This window comes from Musca domestica, unplaced genomic scaffold, assembly GCF_030504385.1.
Source record: "Musca domestica strain aabys unplaced genomic scaffold, Musca_domestica.polishedcontigs.V.1.1 140, whole genome shotgun sequence".
NCBI classification, from domain to species: Eukaryota; Metazoa; Arthropoda; class Insecta; order Diptera; family Muscidae; genus Musca; species Musca domestica.
Genome location: NW_026712193.1, coordinates 1,067,125 through 1,082,558, shown reverse-complemented (window position 1 = coordinate 1,082,558; position 15,434 = coordinate 1,067,125). Strand labels below are relative to the sequence as shown.

The window sequence follows — 15,434 nt, the reverse complement described above, 5'->3', positions numbered from 1 at the left end:
TTTTTGGGTCAAGGTGTATTGAATTTATAAAAAAATAAAAAATATATATTGCATATATTGTTTACTTACCAGTGAATCTACTTCGGGATCTGCTGTGTAGGTTTTTTTGTGATCTGATCTGTAAGGAGAAGAAAAAAAATTAAATTGTTGTTTTTTTAAATAACTACAGATTGCTTGCTATTTTTAGGTTTTAGGGACCACCCACAACAATTGTTTTACAAGGAAATAACACTAAACTAGGATTTCAAGGATTTACAGAGAAAAAAATAAATACCACAAATAGATGATGACGATGGGTTGAGGTTGCTGGTGATGATCCAGAAACCAAACTACCTGTTCCCAAAAACACCATGACTAATTCCTTTAGTGTAAACAAACCAAAAACAAGACCCTATTTCTTTGAGTGTTTGTGTGTATGTGTTCCCAAGGATTAATTGTGGCGATATGCTAAGGCCATAATAACAAAAAAATTCAGGCGAAATCCCTGTGTCTAGAGATAAGCATGCGACTCAATGTCTCCTGGTTGTTTTTTTTTGAAACAGAATGGCATTTTAACATATTTCCCCTGAAATGAGTGAGTGACTGACAGACAGCCGCACTGACTCAGTGACAGAGTGATGATGTCGTCTCCTCAATGCCTAATACACTTGCTGTCATAAAACCAACAATAAACCCCCCGTATATGTGTAGAAATATAACAAAACAAATGATGTTCCCGGCTGTGACTATGTCGAGCAGTTTGTGACATGCAAAAAGATAGACCCACCGAAAAGTGATGACGACGACGGCGACGGCGACAATAGTAAAGCCACACACTTAGATAAAAATCACCAAGGCAATAAATAGATAAAATGCCACCTAGTAGTAGTTGTAGTAGTATAGTGAACTACAAAAACAACACGGGGAAAAAAGAACACCCAAAACGCCGCAGAGCCCAAACAAAGCCACCACAAGAATCACAGACAACAAAGTAGTATTTTGTAGTGTTTTTCGCCAAAATAACAATAACAATAATAACAACAAGACCACAATGCCAGCTACAACACCATCACCAGACCAGCAGCACCAGTGAAAGAATCCACAACTGCAAAAACATATGTGTGAGACTAATGATGGCCATAAATCATTAAGGTGTATTCCACTAATATTATTGTTTATATCTGTTGGGCAAAACACAACAAAACCCCCAAGCAAGGCACTGTGCAATGGCAAAGCTCCACAACAACAACAAAAACAAAAAAATACAAAAGTAAAAACCGCCAATATTATAAACTATAGCATATAGACAAAACCAAAAGTTATACACGTTTATTGTGATTATTGTTATTATTTATTTTTTTCTCTGTTCTCCCTCCCTTCCTCTCTCTCCCTCTCTCTTGCTCTCTGAATAACATTGTAAGCAGCAATAGATTTTTGTCCAATGAACTGAATACGATTTTGAAAAAATTGAAAACAAATATTAAAGAAGATGAGGCAACAATATCAATCATTGCCTGCTTCATTCTCCCTGAAAGCAAGAAAACTGAAACACTTATGTGGCCAGACGACCGCTGGAAAAGAGAGTCTTTGTTTTGGTTCGTTTCTTGTTTTACCAAATTGCAGTCCAAAAGGAGAACGAATGGGGCAAACCATTAGCCATTGTGAGTAAACCATATTTGATTATAGGTTAGGAGTTTAAAACCGAAAAAAAAAAACAACAACACAAAATAACCCCTTTAACCATAACAATTATAATAATATGGTAACGAACTACATAAATGCAAATTCAAGGGGGCCAACGACGTATATATATTGCCTTCTCTTTCTAACATTACTTGGAGTATAAGAAACAGAGAGAAAAACAAAACGTTATTGGAATTAAATTAGATATTGGAAAAGAAAATGGATTCCCCATAGGGGCCCACAGACAGGAAAAAGGGAAATGGATTTGGAAGTAAGAAAAAAATGACGTATGGAGGGCAGGAAATATTTGAAAATAAGTGCAAATTCCAAAGGAAAGAAAATAATAATATGAGATATTTTTATATTTTTTTTTTTTAATTCGTGAAGGATATAAAAAATATTTTATCTAATTTTATCTTTTTTATGGTTTTTTTAAGAAATAATGGACCTAAGGTTGAAAGTGTAATATTCTGAAAATTTCATTTTGTTTTTAATTGTTTGCCAAAACAAAAATGGAAATTTCTTCCTACTTTATATAGTTTTTTTTTTTTTTTTTTTTTTTTGAAAATTCCCATTTTTGAATTTTATATTTTTTTTCTCTGAATTCCATTCAAACAACATTGAATGAAACTTTAATTAATTCTTTTAATCATTAATTTTTTTCCAGAATTCTTTTTTATTTTTATATTTATTTTTTTTGTTTCTGCCAAATCAGTTTCATGTTTCCCCCATATATACAACGGCAACAACACCACGATTAACTTAAGTATTTCATTTCTCGTTGTTGTTGTTGTCGTTGTTGGTATTTTCTTTTGCTCCTCTTGAGGTTTTAAAAATACATAAATCATTTTAACAAGTAAATTCACAGCATGAGACGTTTGTGCCACAAAAATCTTGTCGGCAATGTTATTGCTCTGCTCTATAAATAAATTACACATGGAATGGAAGAGCATAGCGAGCGAGAGAGAGAGAGAGAGCGAGCGAAAAAAAAATCACTTGAAATTGTTGGATGATTAGAAATTTGTTTGGTTTGAAAATGGAGAAAAAAAAAAAGAAAATCCCGAAACGTTAAAAAAATAAAGAAAATAGGGATATTATGAGAAATAAGGGAATGGGCAACATGTTGCAGAGGAAAATGTTGCTGAATATTTTTAATAACAATTTTTGAATGTTAATATATTTAAATACTTCCATTAAATTAAAGAAACGTAGAAGATATACCACAATAAGTTGCAAAATACTCAAACTGGAAACATGTTGCCCGGAGGGGAAAATGTTGCTAAACATTTAACGTTACAAATTTATTAAAATTTAATGAATTAAATTTGAACTTTATTTATAAAATTAAATAAACGGAATGGAAATATCGTAAAGAAACTGGAAAATACTTAATATGGCAAGATGTTGTTGTAAAATATTAAAATAAAGGCAACATGTTACCAAAGAAATTGCAAAATATTTGATTTGGCAACATATTGCTTTGGAAGAAAATGTTGCTAAACATTTTGCGTTGCATTTGTTTATTTATTTATTTTTTTTTTGGCTTTAAATAATTAGAAATGCTTTGAAATATAAAGGCAACATGTTACCAAATAAATTGCAAAATAGTTGAACTGGCAACATGTTGCTATAGAAGAATATTACTAAACATTTGTTTATTTAAAAAATATTTTTGATTTTTCATTAGAAAGCTTTGAAAAATTAAGGCAACACATTATCATACTAAAATTTTTCTTGTTTGTAAAAGAAAAATTTGTATTTGTTTTTAAAATATTAAGAAAGCATTGAAACATAGAGACAACATGTTGTCAAAGTGAAAATGTTGCTATACATTTTTTTATTATTTTAAAATATACCTTTAGAATATTGAGTTGAAATAAAGCTCAGAAATTGTTTTAATTTAAAAAAATATATATATTTATTTATATTCTCAGAAATATTTAGAAACATATTTTCCAGCAACATGTTGCCAAATTGAAATGGCGTTTTTTCTCTCTCCTTAATTTCTTGTTTTTTTTTTTTTGGAAAACTATAATCTCTTATCTTATCTTCTGCTTAACATTGTTGATTTGTCTATTTTGTTATTTATTATTAGCGTTGCCCTACTACCGGATGTTTAAGGTACACGAGTAGTTTTCGTTTTTTTTTTTTATCGAAAAATCCCTTTATAAATATTTAAGAAAGTATTTCATTAATTTCAGTTGAATTTTGGGTTTTTTCATGATTATCAATGCTGGCTGGTGACAGTGAAAGTAGTCATATATTCTGTGGCAAGAGATCTTCTACAAATAACTATAACTACCCGAAATCTCTGTTGTAATAAATATTGACACTTTGCAGCAACAATTCATGGGAGGTTACCCAGTTTGAGTTTTTGTTTGTTTGGTTACTCAAAAATTATCATTTTTGTTTTTGTTTTTTTGAAAAAATATGAACACACAATTTTTTATGGTAGCTAATGTTTAACTAATACCCGTGTTTGGTTATTTTGTTGTCTACTGTCTAGTGTCGCTGTCGTCTGTAAAAATAAAAATTTGTAGTGAAGGTGGTAGATAGGTAGCAGCAATTGCTTCAAGTGTTGTAAAGATAATGAAGCAAAGCAAATAAAATGCCACTCACAATAACGTATAACACATGTTTTGGCCCGACTCGACATACAACTACACAACCAACAACAACAATCCATAACGCAATGCTTTAAATAAATATTACAACAAGAAATTATTACAATTATTAGGTTTTGGAATTGTGGCGTTTTTGTTGTGTCTGGAGCAACATTGCAGCTCCAAATGTTGGCTAGCACCAACCAACAACACCATCATGATGATGATCATTATCATCGCCAGTACACGTACCCTTTGCCAGCTAGATATTTTAAGGCGCACCACTTGTTATCTTTATGATTTTGATATTAGTTTTGTTGTTATTGTTAACATAGGCCTAAACGGCTGAGGTTTGTTTGTGAGGGGAGGGAGATGACGAACGCTATGCTGCTCTAGGTGACCATAAACCACCAGGGCCATAAACATGTAATCATCATCATGATGATGATGATACCCTGCAGTTTGAAACTTTACACTTAACAAAAAAATGTGTTATTTCACTTTTTTGAATATTTTTTTGGGGGTTTTGGAAGATAACATTCTTGGGATGGTGCGTGAGTGTGTGTGTGTTTTGCTCTAGTTAACCAAACAATGAAGGTAATCTCTTTTAGATTTCTTAGATTTGTTTTTTATTTTCGTTTTGTGTAATCAAATATCTTTTACTGTACACAGAGAAAGATAAACAGCAAAGATAATAGCCGGCTATTGGGAAAGAATATGGAATATAGAGCTGCAGAGGCGCCAGTTAGGCGACAAAATCTTTAGCTACTTCTCCAAAGGGGTGTTCTTGTTTTGTGGAACGACAAAAAAACATAAAAGAATTCTAGTAGCAGTTCGCATTCTTTGATTTTGAAGCAAATTTCAAATATCAAATCTTATCTGGAACCTGGCGGTAATCACGTGAGAATATTAAGGTTAATTGATTGAATCATATATGGCAGTGGCAAATAAAATTTTAAACAAATCATAAGAGCAAAATCAAATGTGGTTAATTTTTATTATGCCAAGGGGACGGAGAGAAGAGAAAGAGGGGAGGGGGGGGGGGGTAATTATTGACATTATTATGGCCGCAAAGAAACAAGGTGCGAAATCACCAAGCAGCCAGCAAAATTATGGCTGTTTGCTTTTTGAGCGAAGAAGAAGAAAATAAAACAACCTGTAAGGTGTAAACACCGCAATACCAGTAGTTGAATTTTTTTTGTCTGTATTTTATAAAATGTTCTTGTCAACAACACAAATACCAGAGACGACCGCCACTCAATATCTACAATAAAATTATAAAAAACAAACTAATGCAATATAAAATACAATTTTATAGTGTTGTGATTTGACATGTGCCCGTAGCTACTAGCCCGGGGGCTTTTGCCCAAGATTTATGAAAATTTATGGTCACTGGGTATTATAAAAAATAATAAATACCCACTGCGGAACCTTATATCAAATGTGACAGAAAACGGCAAGCTTTTGGGATATTTCTGCAAATCAAAGTTGAGTAATGACCATGTGGCTTTTACTATCTTCGTGGTAGGAAGCTAGCGATTTTGTAAATAAATAAACACACCAAAAATATAAATTATAGTTTTAACAAATTAACCTTTAATCAAGTGATTTGTCATCATCATAACAGTTAATGTCTTTGCTGGTTGCGCTTTCAAAAAATTAAAGAAGCAAAAAAAAAACAAGTGGCTGCAAGTCTTTAATAAAAAAAAATCTATAACGTGTTGTTGGTAATATAAAATGCATTAAATCATAATGTTTGACTAAAAAGACAACAACAACAAAAATAATAAATTATTGCAGTTAGTTTGTAAGCGAGTTGTGGTTGAGTGTGTGTGTGTGTGGTTGTACATGTGCCTGTAATAAATCATATTTTTATAATTAAACCAAACATAAATATCATTCACACATCCAAAAACTGTTGGCAATGTAATTTTTCAAAACAAAAATATTAAATTATTAAAGTCGTTACTGAATTACTGGGAGTCACTGTTCAGCAGAAGAGAGAAGATGAGAGATGAGGGAAAATAATACGTATTCGTATCATTTTACAAAGCAATAATAAAAATAAAGAGAGCGAAATTCTTCTCTCTTCTTGAAGAGAAGAGGCTATTTAACGGTTAAATGGCATTAAAATGGTTAAACCATTATTGCCATTGAGAGAGTGAAGTTTTCTCTCTTTAAGTATTGATGTTTTCTAAGGCAAAGTAAATCATTAAAAATAGAGAGAGAGAGAGAGACAGAGAGAGAGAGAGAGTGTAAAAAACATTCACAGGAAAAAATTTCCAAAATATTATGAATAGAATTTTTAATTTTCATTGTTTTTAAAATAGATTAACATATGTATTAAGAAAATTTTATGTTTTTCGAAATGATTTTTTTTTTATTATTTTTCGAAGGGGAAAATTGAATCATTTTAGGTTTGAAAAAAAATTAAAATAAACACCGATGTTTCTATTTCTACCTCCGTTTTTTACGTCAAATCAATCAACGCTCAACGAAAATAATTTAGTAAAAATGTTCAACTTTTTTTCAAAATGTATTAAAATAAATATTTGAAACGAAATTATCAAACACTGCAAGAGGTTAAAATCCATTTCAATAAAAAAAGAATTAAATAAAATTTTTTTGTTTAAAAATTAATACAATTTTTGTCTGGATGTTAATTTGATTTTGATTTGAAATCAATGCAAATAAACAAAATCGAAAACGGAACACAGCAAGAGAGCCATGAGAATTATGTCAAATCATATTACACCTTTGAAATGTTATGAGAAATAATAAGCAGATGAAGAAAAAATAACAATAAACAATTTGGAAGTTTTGAGGAAAAAAGAATTGAAATGCGCAATACTTTTTTTCTGTGGCATGCCTTGCCTGCAACTGGCAACACTGTTGCACATGTTTGGAAGGTTGTTTGGTCAATTCATAGAACCCCAACCCCTTTTTCTTGCAAACAAACAAAAAGGGAAAATAATCTTTTATACCTTTCACAACAACAACGACAAAAGACAATGGCATTTAAATATTGCTCATTTTAACGGTTCCAAAGAAACAAAAGAAGACCTAGAACTTATTGCGTTTGAAGGGAAGGAATCCTTGAGAACAATACATGTAGATCTTTAAAGGAAATTTAAAACCTTTACATAAGGGTTGAGATTTCCAAAAAAGAATGAAAGGCATTTATGAAAGATTTCTTTTTTTTTTTCAAAATCCTGAACTCATTTTTTTTTTGCTCCTAACATTTGACAAAAGCCTCAGCAGAAGAAGACACAAATCCGAAACGGACAAAGAAATTGTTGCTTAAACACAAAAGAGATTAAAACCTTTCGGCCAAAGGAGGAATGTGGAAACGCAACGCATTAAACGAAACGATCACAATGTGATGATCATTTGTGTGTTGCTCTCCCCTCTCCCTTCCATGCCTTCAACAAATAAAGATTTGTGTGAATGCCTGCCTGATGATGATGGTACCTGCTTTAAAGGCAAAACTGAAATAAATCCACATTTGTTTTTTTTTTAATTTTTTGTATTTTTTTCAACTCAATTTCTGTTGAAATTTATATAAATGTTCTACACGACCTTATAACATTTTGAAAATACTAAATTTTGGGTTGTTCTTTTCTTTGCTTGAAGCCGAAAAAATCAAATCAAAAACAAAACAAATCAACAAAAGGAATGTTAATGAGAAAATACAATTTAAAATTGTTGCAACATTGAGAAATAAAGAACAAAGATTGATTGTTAATTTGAGGGAGAAAAAAAAAATAAAATAAAACTACAAAGCAAAATTATTGCCTTATAATTCACAATGTGATTTAGGAAAATTAAAAAAAAAAACAAAAACAATCGATAAATTTCGTTTTATTGAAAAAAAAGAACAAGGAAATTCTTTAGAGCATTTCAGAGCAAAAATAAATGCCTTGATTTTGACCTATATTTTTAGGGCATATTTTAAATGGAAGTTATTTTCTATATCTGAATTATCGAAATTTATCGACGAGAAATTTTCGGAATTAACGATTTATTGGAAAAATAACGATTGCAAAATTGTTTAAAAATCAATTCTTGAACCTCAGATATGTATGAATTGATTATATCAGAATTATTAATTAATTACAAAAAGTAGTGACTTAAAATTTTTTTAAAAGAGTTAAAAAAAACTTATCTTCTTGAACTTCATTGATATACAATTTTAATTTCGACCCCGAAAATCTATCCAAATCTTTACCAATCGATAAATTTTGATAAACATAATTTCCAATAATTTAATTTCCCAAAATATTTAATACCATTGCCACTTGAATTTCTGATCTCCTTGTTTTCAGTAATATTTATTTTTTTATTATTGCAATATGTTTTTATTTTAATTTCCCAAGAACTAATTTTTCAGAAGAAGTACCCCAGTTAAAAATCTCAAATTACTGTAAAGATTATCTGTTGTATTTTTTTTCCTAATTTTTTTACTCAACCCCTCATCTGTGAGGGTCCGTCCATTTGTCCCCATGCGCCTGGCCTAACTGGCTTGGCTTGTTATTTTTATGACATAACCATATGTTTAGCACTTGGCGCGAGAAGATTTTTTTCTGCGTCTTCATCTGTTTTTTTTATAATTTCTTTAAAAACTGTGTTAAACGATCAGCAAGAACCAGAGACTACAGGCTACATTAATAAACGAGACTTAAGACACAGAGAGACACACACAGACAGTCAGACAACCAGACAAATTAAGCAAATGCAAAAACAACAAGAAGCGGGCTTGATATTCAAGTGGAGGGTTTCCTAATTTAACTGCCAAACCAGATGTATTAAATATGTTTTAAAATACAAGAATTGTTGTTGCAGCTCTTCTTCTAATTATATTTGATTGTGTCCAAAAAATAATAACAATAATAAGAAGAAACAATTTTTTTCAGGGGGAAGTGGGTGTCGTATGAAGAGAGAGATGTGGAGGGTGAAAAATATGGTTATGATCTTGTCATTTAAATAATTTATGATATTATTTTGGGAAATATTAAACTGCATTCCACGACCATATTCCTCACTCACCAGACATGTATGCATCCCAAGACTAAGTGTAAACAAACAGGGTGTCCCAAAATTGGCTTGATGTGCATTAAACAGATGATGATCATGATTTTTATGAGGTTGCCAATGCCAAAGTGACTGGCTAACTGCACTGTCTGCCTATTAAAGTTGCATTCTTTTTTTTTTTTGTTTTTGGAAAAATTTTGAAATATTTTGTAGCGAGTACTCACTCCCAAAGAGTTTCGAAGAAGCTGCCAAGATGTATGGGCTCGCGCGAAAAAATGCATTAAATAAACCATCATTTCAGGCACCTCATCATCAACATTGAGGGCCACAGGCCACAACATAAACAGGCATCAGCCAGCAGACATTAAATGTTGTTGGATTTCTCCACTTGTACTTTGGTTACTTTTAATTTCTTTTGGCGTTATTTTTTTTTTTAATTTTCCTCCTTTTTTTCTTGGCATGGCCATAAAAACACTTGGCAAGGCTTTTTTTAGTGGATATTTTTTTGCCACATAAATTTCATCTGTTTTTAAAAACATTATAATGTTTTGTTTGCATTTAGCATAGAGATGTCCCTTTCCTTCAATTCTCCTCCCTTCGTCCCAGCAAGCCAAAAAGGAAACTGATGATTTTATTTCGGCATCATTGAAAATTGTGACAGTTTATGAAATTTATCAACTTCTGCCAACAAATTTCCATGCGGCCCAAATGAAAAATCTAATAAATTAATTGCCAATTTTTTGGGAAAGCAACATTCTCCTCTCTCCCTCTCTCTCTCTCTCTATCACTCACTCTAGGATTTTAAAAATAAAATCAAAAAATGTTGTTTCTTGCTATTTTTAAAAACCAAAAAATTTTGTTTGCTTCTCAAAAAGCTGTCGATTTTGTGGTGAATACAAATTCGTTTATAAAAATATACAAATCTCTGGGCATTGTTGTTGGAAATCAACAGAAAATACTGCCAATGCTTTTACGATGTCGTCTAATGTTTTGAATGTATTTTAAAAAGATTGTTGGTCTGCCAGCCTGCCAGCCCGGCAGTCAGTCAGCCAGTCTGTCTTCTGCCTTAGCCGAGTGGTGTTAGCTTTACTAATGATGCAGCTAAAAAAATGCTTTATTTTAAAATGATATTTTTAAAATTCATGAGAGAAATCAAGAGATTAAAATCATCGTCATCATCATCCCCATCGTCCGTATCCCCATCAAGACGGGCAACATCTTCTTCGTCGTTGTCAAATGGAACATTGTCGTGAATGATGCTCATCATATGCATGTTTAGTGCATCATCTAAGGAGCAGAATATGAAACAGTCAGTCAGTCAGTCATAAAGATTCGTTTTTTTTTTCTTCATGAGACACATTGTATTTATAATGCCATACATTAGCCGCTAAGAAGAGATTTGTTGCTGGCATTCCCTTTCTTCCCCCAAAATGCCCTAACAAAGAAAGCAAACAAAGAGCAGCAACAACAAACACATTGCCAAGAGTGTTAAGAATTTTTCAGCCTCAATTATTATTAACACCACTTGGCGCAAAATCAAAACCATTTGGCCATTGTGACCGAACTTAATGGGTTAATCTTACAAACGATGAGGGTGCTGGGGTAATGATCATGATCCAAGGCAAAGTAGAGGCGGCGGTGATGGTGGTGGGGTGGGGTGTAACGATGTTCCCCGATCCAATGTTGAATTCCGTAATGTTGTTTGTGGCTTCATAATTTTTGTTCTTGTTTTTCGTTTTTTTTTTCTGAGAGTGAATGTTAATACGATTGTCGATTCCACACAAAGAAATAGCCCAGCCAAAACATTAAATACAAAGAATAGTAAAGAAGAAAATGAAAAACCAAAAAACAGCAGAAAAAAAAAAACTTTAAATGACGTCGTCGTTTTGGCTGTTTTGTAGCGATGATTAATGAAGTGCCAGAAAATAAAGATCATCATTATTGTAAGATATTTAAAGCATAGAGTGTGTACACACACACGCATACACACTGCAGTCACATACATATGCCAAAAGGAAACTGGTACAACAACAACAAATTCTACAAAATCAACTTAAGTGATTCACTTTGCTGTGTTTCATGCCCTCATCATTTGGATTTCAAAAAGAAAAAAAAAAACTATGAAATGAAAAGACACATTTTTGTAAATCTAAAGTTAGGGTAGACAATATGGAAATTGGATTTCGAATGGGGAAATTGGATATATTGCAACATTTTGTTGTAGCAACATGTTGCGGGGTGATATTTTCGAAATGTTTGAAATCGCAGTAGATCGATTTAGAATAATTTCAGGGTCTCAAAGAAGCATTGAAACAACGAAGGAAAGAAAATTCCCCTTAATTTTAGCAGTTAAATGGAAATGCAACATAAATTTGTTGCAGCAACATGTTGACAAGAAATTTTTTTCTATTATTTTTGATAAAATTTCAAAATAGAATATTTCAAGCCCTTATAGAAAATACCTTTCAAGCCCTTATAGAAAATATTCATGATCTTAGGGACAAAAACTGAATAAGGCTATCAAATTTTAATCGGCAACATGTTACAGAAACAATATATAAATAAGGACTTTTTACCATTTTCTTTTTAAATTAATTTACACAAATGAAATTTTACAGTAGTTACTACTTAAACAAAAACTAAAAATAACCAGGAAAAAAATAAAAAGAAAAAAAATAAATTGAAAATCGTTATCAGCAACATGTTGCAGAAGACTTTTCTCTAATTTTTTTTCCATACACGCTAAATATTTTTTTTTTTTTGACATTTGACAATCGTCAGACTTCATTTCATTCATAAATATAATATCTACTTTATATAAAAATAAATTTTAGTTTGAAATTAAAAAAAAAACACACACACACACAAATTTGTTGCTGCAACATGTTGATATAGCATATATGCTATATATTAACTAATTCTTGGCAATATCGACTTATTTTCACAACTACTTGTGTCATTTAAAGCATTTCGTTTATTTTTTATACTATTTTCACTATTTGAGTTGAAACTTTTTAATATGTTGCTGCAACATGTTGCCTTAACATATATTCAATAAATTAACTTCTTCCTGGGAATTTTTTTTTTGCAATGTTGCTTTAACACATTGCCTGAACTTTTTTCAATTCTTATGCCAAATTTAGTTATTTTGGTTTTCTAATATTTATCAAAAAATTAATTGTTCCTTTAAAAAACATTATCTATTATTAATTTTAATTGCCACACTTACCTGTTTACTAAACATTGCAATATCTTCATTAAACGATTCTGACGAACATACATCACCACCTTGCACACCAGGTTCTCTGGGCGTACATGTGGCCAATTCACATTTTTCAAATATTAGAGCCAACAGCGGGAATAGGGGATGTCTGCAAAAGGGAAAAGAGAGATATAGTGAAATAGAAAATAAACAAATTAAATTATAACAAAAAAAAAACAAAAACTGAAAATCAAAATACAAATCAAATATTTTTGATTTTCAAGAAAAACGAAAGAACAGCAAAAAATTCGGTTTGTCGATCGCATGAAAATGTAGTGAGAGCAGCACACTTTTCTTGTATTGCCTTAAATTTGTTTACACTAATGGCGACAAGAAACCGCCGTCGTCATTCACAACATCATCTTCATCGTTGGCTGGCTGGCGGTGGAAGCAAAAGCAGCTGGTTTATCATCATCATGTGGCTAGCGAGAAGTGGTCCAAGGGTATTTGTGGAGGGGGAGGTAATTATAACGCTGAAAGGGTGGTGTCAGGGAATGAATTTTTGTGTTGCGGAAAGTGTCTTTTTTATTTGGGGGGCTATCATCGCTTGAATGGTAGGCCGCCACAGTATCTGTATCTATGGCACTCATTAAATACCACATACTTACCCATTACACTTGTGGCACACTCATGTATGTGTGTGTGTGAAGTGCATTTAACATTTGGTATTTTAATTAGAGCATAAGTTAAAGGAAATGCTATGCATTTCTAAAATGCCAATTTTAGATGATTTTTGTTTGTTTTTCTTGTTCTAGAATTCGATCAACCTTACACTTACTGCACGGTGTAGCAGCAGAAAAAGAAGTAAACCAAAACAAAAAAATCATGGATGGTATGGCTAATTATGACTAGGCCTAGTGAGTTTTGTTGTTGTTGTTTTTTTTATTGAATCAAAATGGAAAAGGGAAATGATGTTTGTTGGCGGCTGGCGCTTGCAACACAACGGGATATTTTTTGGCGGTGTATCTCTGAAGGTAATAAATGCCATAAATTAGAATGAGAAAATAACTTAACGATGGAGCAGGAAAACCCGGGAAAATACAGCAGGCCATATTTGGAAAACCAAATAATAAACTTGAAAATTGTGCCTTTTTGTTCCCGCCAAAAATAAGAAAAATCTATTATTTTTTTTTAAGTTTCCTGCCATACATACATATTTGCCGGTTCATAAATTAAAATTGTAAATCAACAAGTTTGTATTGCTCTGGTTTTCTCTTAAAAGTCAATATCAAACAACAAACCTTCACTCTTTCCCTCTCTCTCTGCCAGAGCCGACCAGCAACATGACAGCAGTAGTAGCTGGCTGCCAGCAACAAAAAAACCGGCAGCAGCAGCAACAACCAGCAAATGTGTAAAAGTGTTTTGACAAGGAGGCCTGTTTTAAATGCACGAAAGTGTAATAAATCTTTGCTCATATTGTTGTGGTTCTCGTTGTTGTTGTTGTTGCTGGTATTTTATAAAAGACTACCGTATGTAAACATTGGCATAAACAGACACTCTCTTTCTCTGGTGTCTTCTTCATGGCTGTTCTCTTCTATAATGTGTCTGGCTGACTGGCCGGCAATCTATGGTTGTTGCTTCCTTTGCCATTGTTGTTGGGGTTTCATTGATAATTTATTACCATCTTTTTAACTGTCAAAATTTCATTGTTTGGCTTTCCAAAATAATATACAACAAAATCGAGCAATTTTTTGCTCTTAAAATGTCATCTCTGGCGGGAGAGAGAGACAGAGAGTGAGAGAGCCAAAGAGATTGGTTCTGCTCATCTTGGGATTTTTGCTGTTTTTTCAACATTTGCAATGTCATTGTTGACAGTTTGGACATATTTGTTGATAGGTTTTTCGGTTTGTTGTTATTGTAGCTGTGATGATGGTGCTGCCATCACATTTAAGAGGGGGCTTCACATGCCAAGCAAATCTTACAGGATTTATATTAGTTTGTGTGTGTGTGTGTGTGTCGAACTAACAATTGAAAATGACAAATTGTTTTGTTTTATTAGAATTTTTTTGTGCGGTTTTGTATTTTTTTTCTTTTTTTTGTATCAGAAATGATAAATGATTTTTGTTCTCAACTTTCCTTGCAACTAGACATATGCAAATTTGCGGCAGTGTGTTATTATAATTCATGTATTCATGACCAAAAAAAAAAAAAGAAACGTAGCAGGAAAAAAAACTAAAACATCTGCCAGCAAAACTGACCATTTATGTTTGCTCACTTTCCGGTTTTTTTTTTTGGTGGCCGTCTTAGCAAAGTTCTACAAATTGCACCTGAATTGAGTTGAGTGTCGTTTTTTGTTACCCCTAAAAAGAAATGTCTGCCCTCTATAATTTTTCAATTAGTATTTCAAATGGTCTTTTAGTGTTTCCCTTTAGGAGTTTTTATTTCTTTCATTTTACTTCTAATATCATTTTATGTTAATCATTTAAATGTTAAAATTACTACTACCAACCATTTTTTGGTGGGTTGTTGAAGTGTCTCCCTCTCCCTCTCTTTTTCGTAATGAAATGACTGTCAGTTTGTAGTTTATTTCTACCCTACACTTGTCACTTTGTTAGGGACCTTTTATGGGTAATTATATTTTTCCTTTCTCTCTCTCCCCCTCTCCATGGTTCTAGGTTTGGCCTAATGCACTAAGCCACCACAACTTATTTGAAGTGTGATATTTACCTTTTTTACCCAGGAGACTGCAACTTAAAGGTAAATATTGCCCGGCTGGTAGCGAAAAAAAAAGAAAAATAAACTCCACAAAAAAGGTGTTAAGTTCTTAATAATGAAAAAGAGCATGTTATGAAGCAGGCCACTCAGTCAGTCAGCCAGCAAGCCATCCATCCAGTGAGCCAGCCAGCCACTCAAGCAAAAACAGAAAAAAAATCAAC

At 32.2% G+C, this 15,434-nt stretch overlaps 1 protein-coding gene across 1 annotated transcript in view; it reads right to left on the bottom strand.

Moving 5' to 3' along the window:
• Positions 1-61: 61 nt before the first annotated feature.
• LOC131801139 (homeobox protein homothorax-like) overlaps positions 62-15,434 on the bottom strand; it is a 33,211-nt gene continuing 17,838 nt past the window's right edge. Inside the window, exons 3-4 of the mRNA XM_059119245.1 lie at positions 12,526-12,667; positions 62-118 (exon numbers count right to left, since the gene is read on the bottom strand). Coding sequence (XP_058975228.1) covers positions 62-118; positions 12,526-12,667 — 199 coding nt within the window. The remainder of the gene's footprint in view (positions 119-12,525; positions 12,668-15,434) is intronic.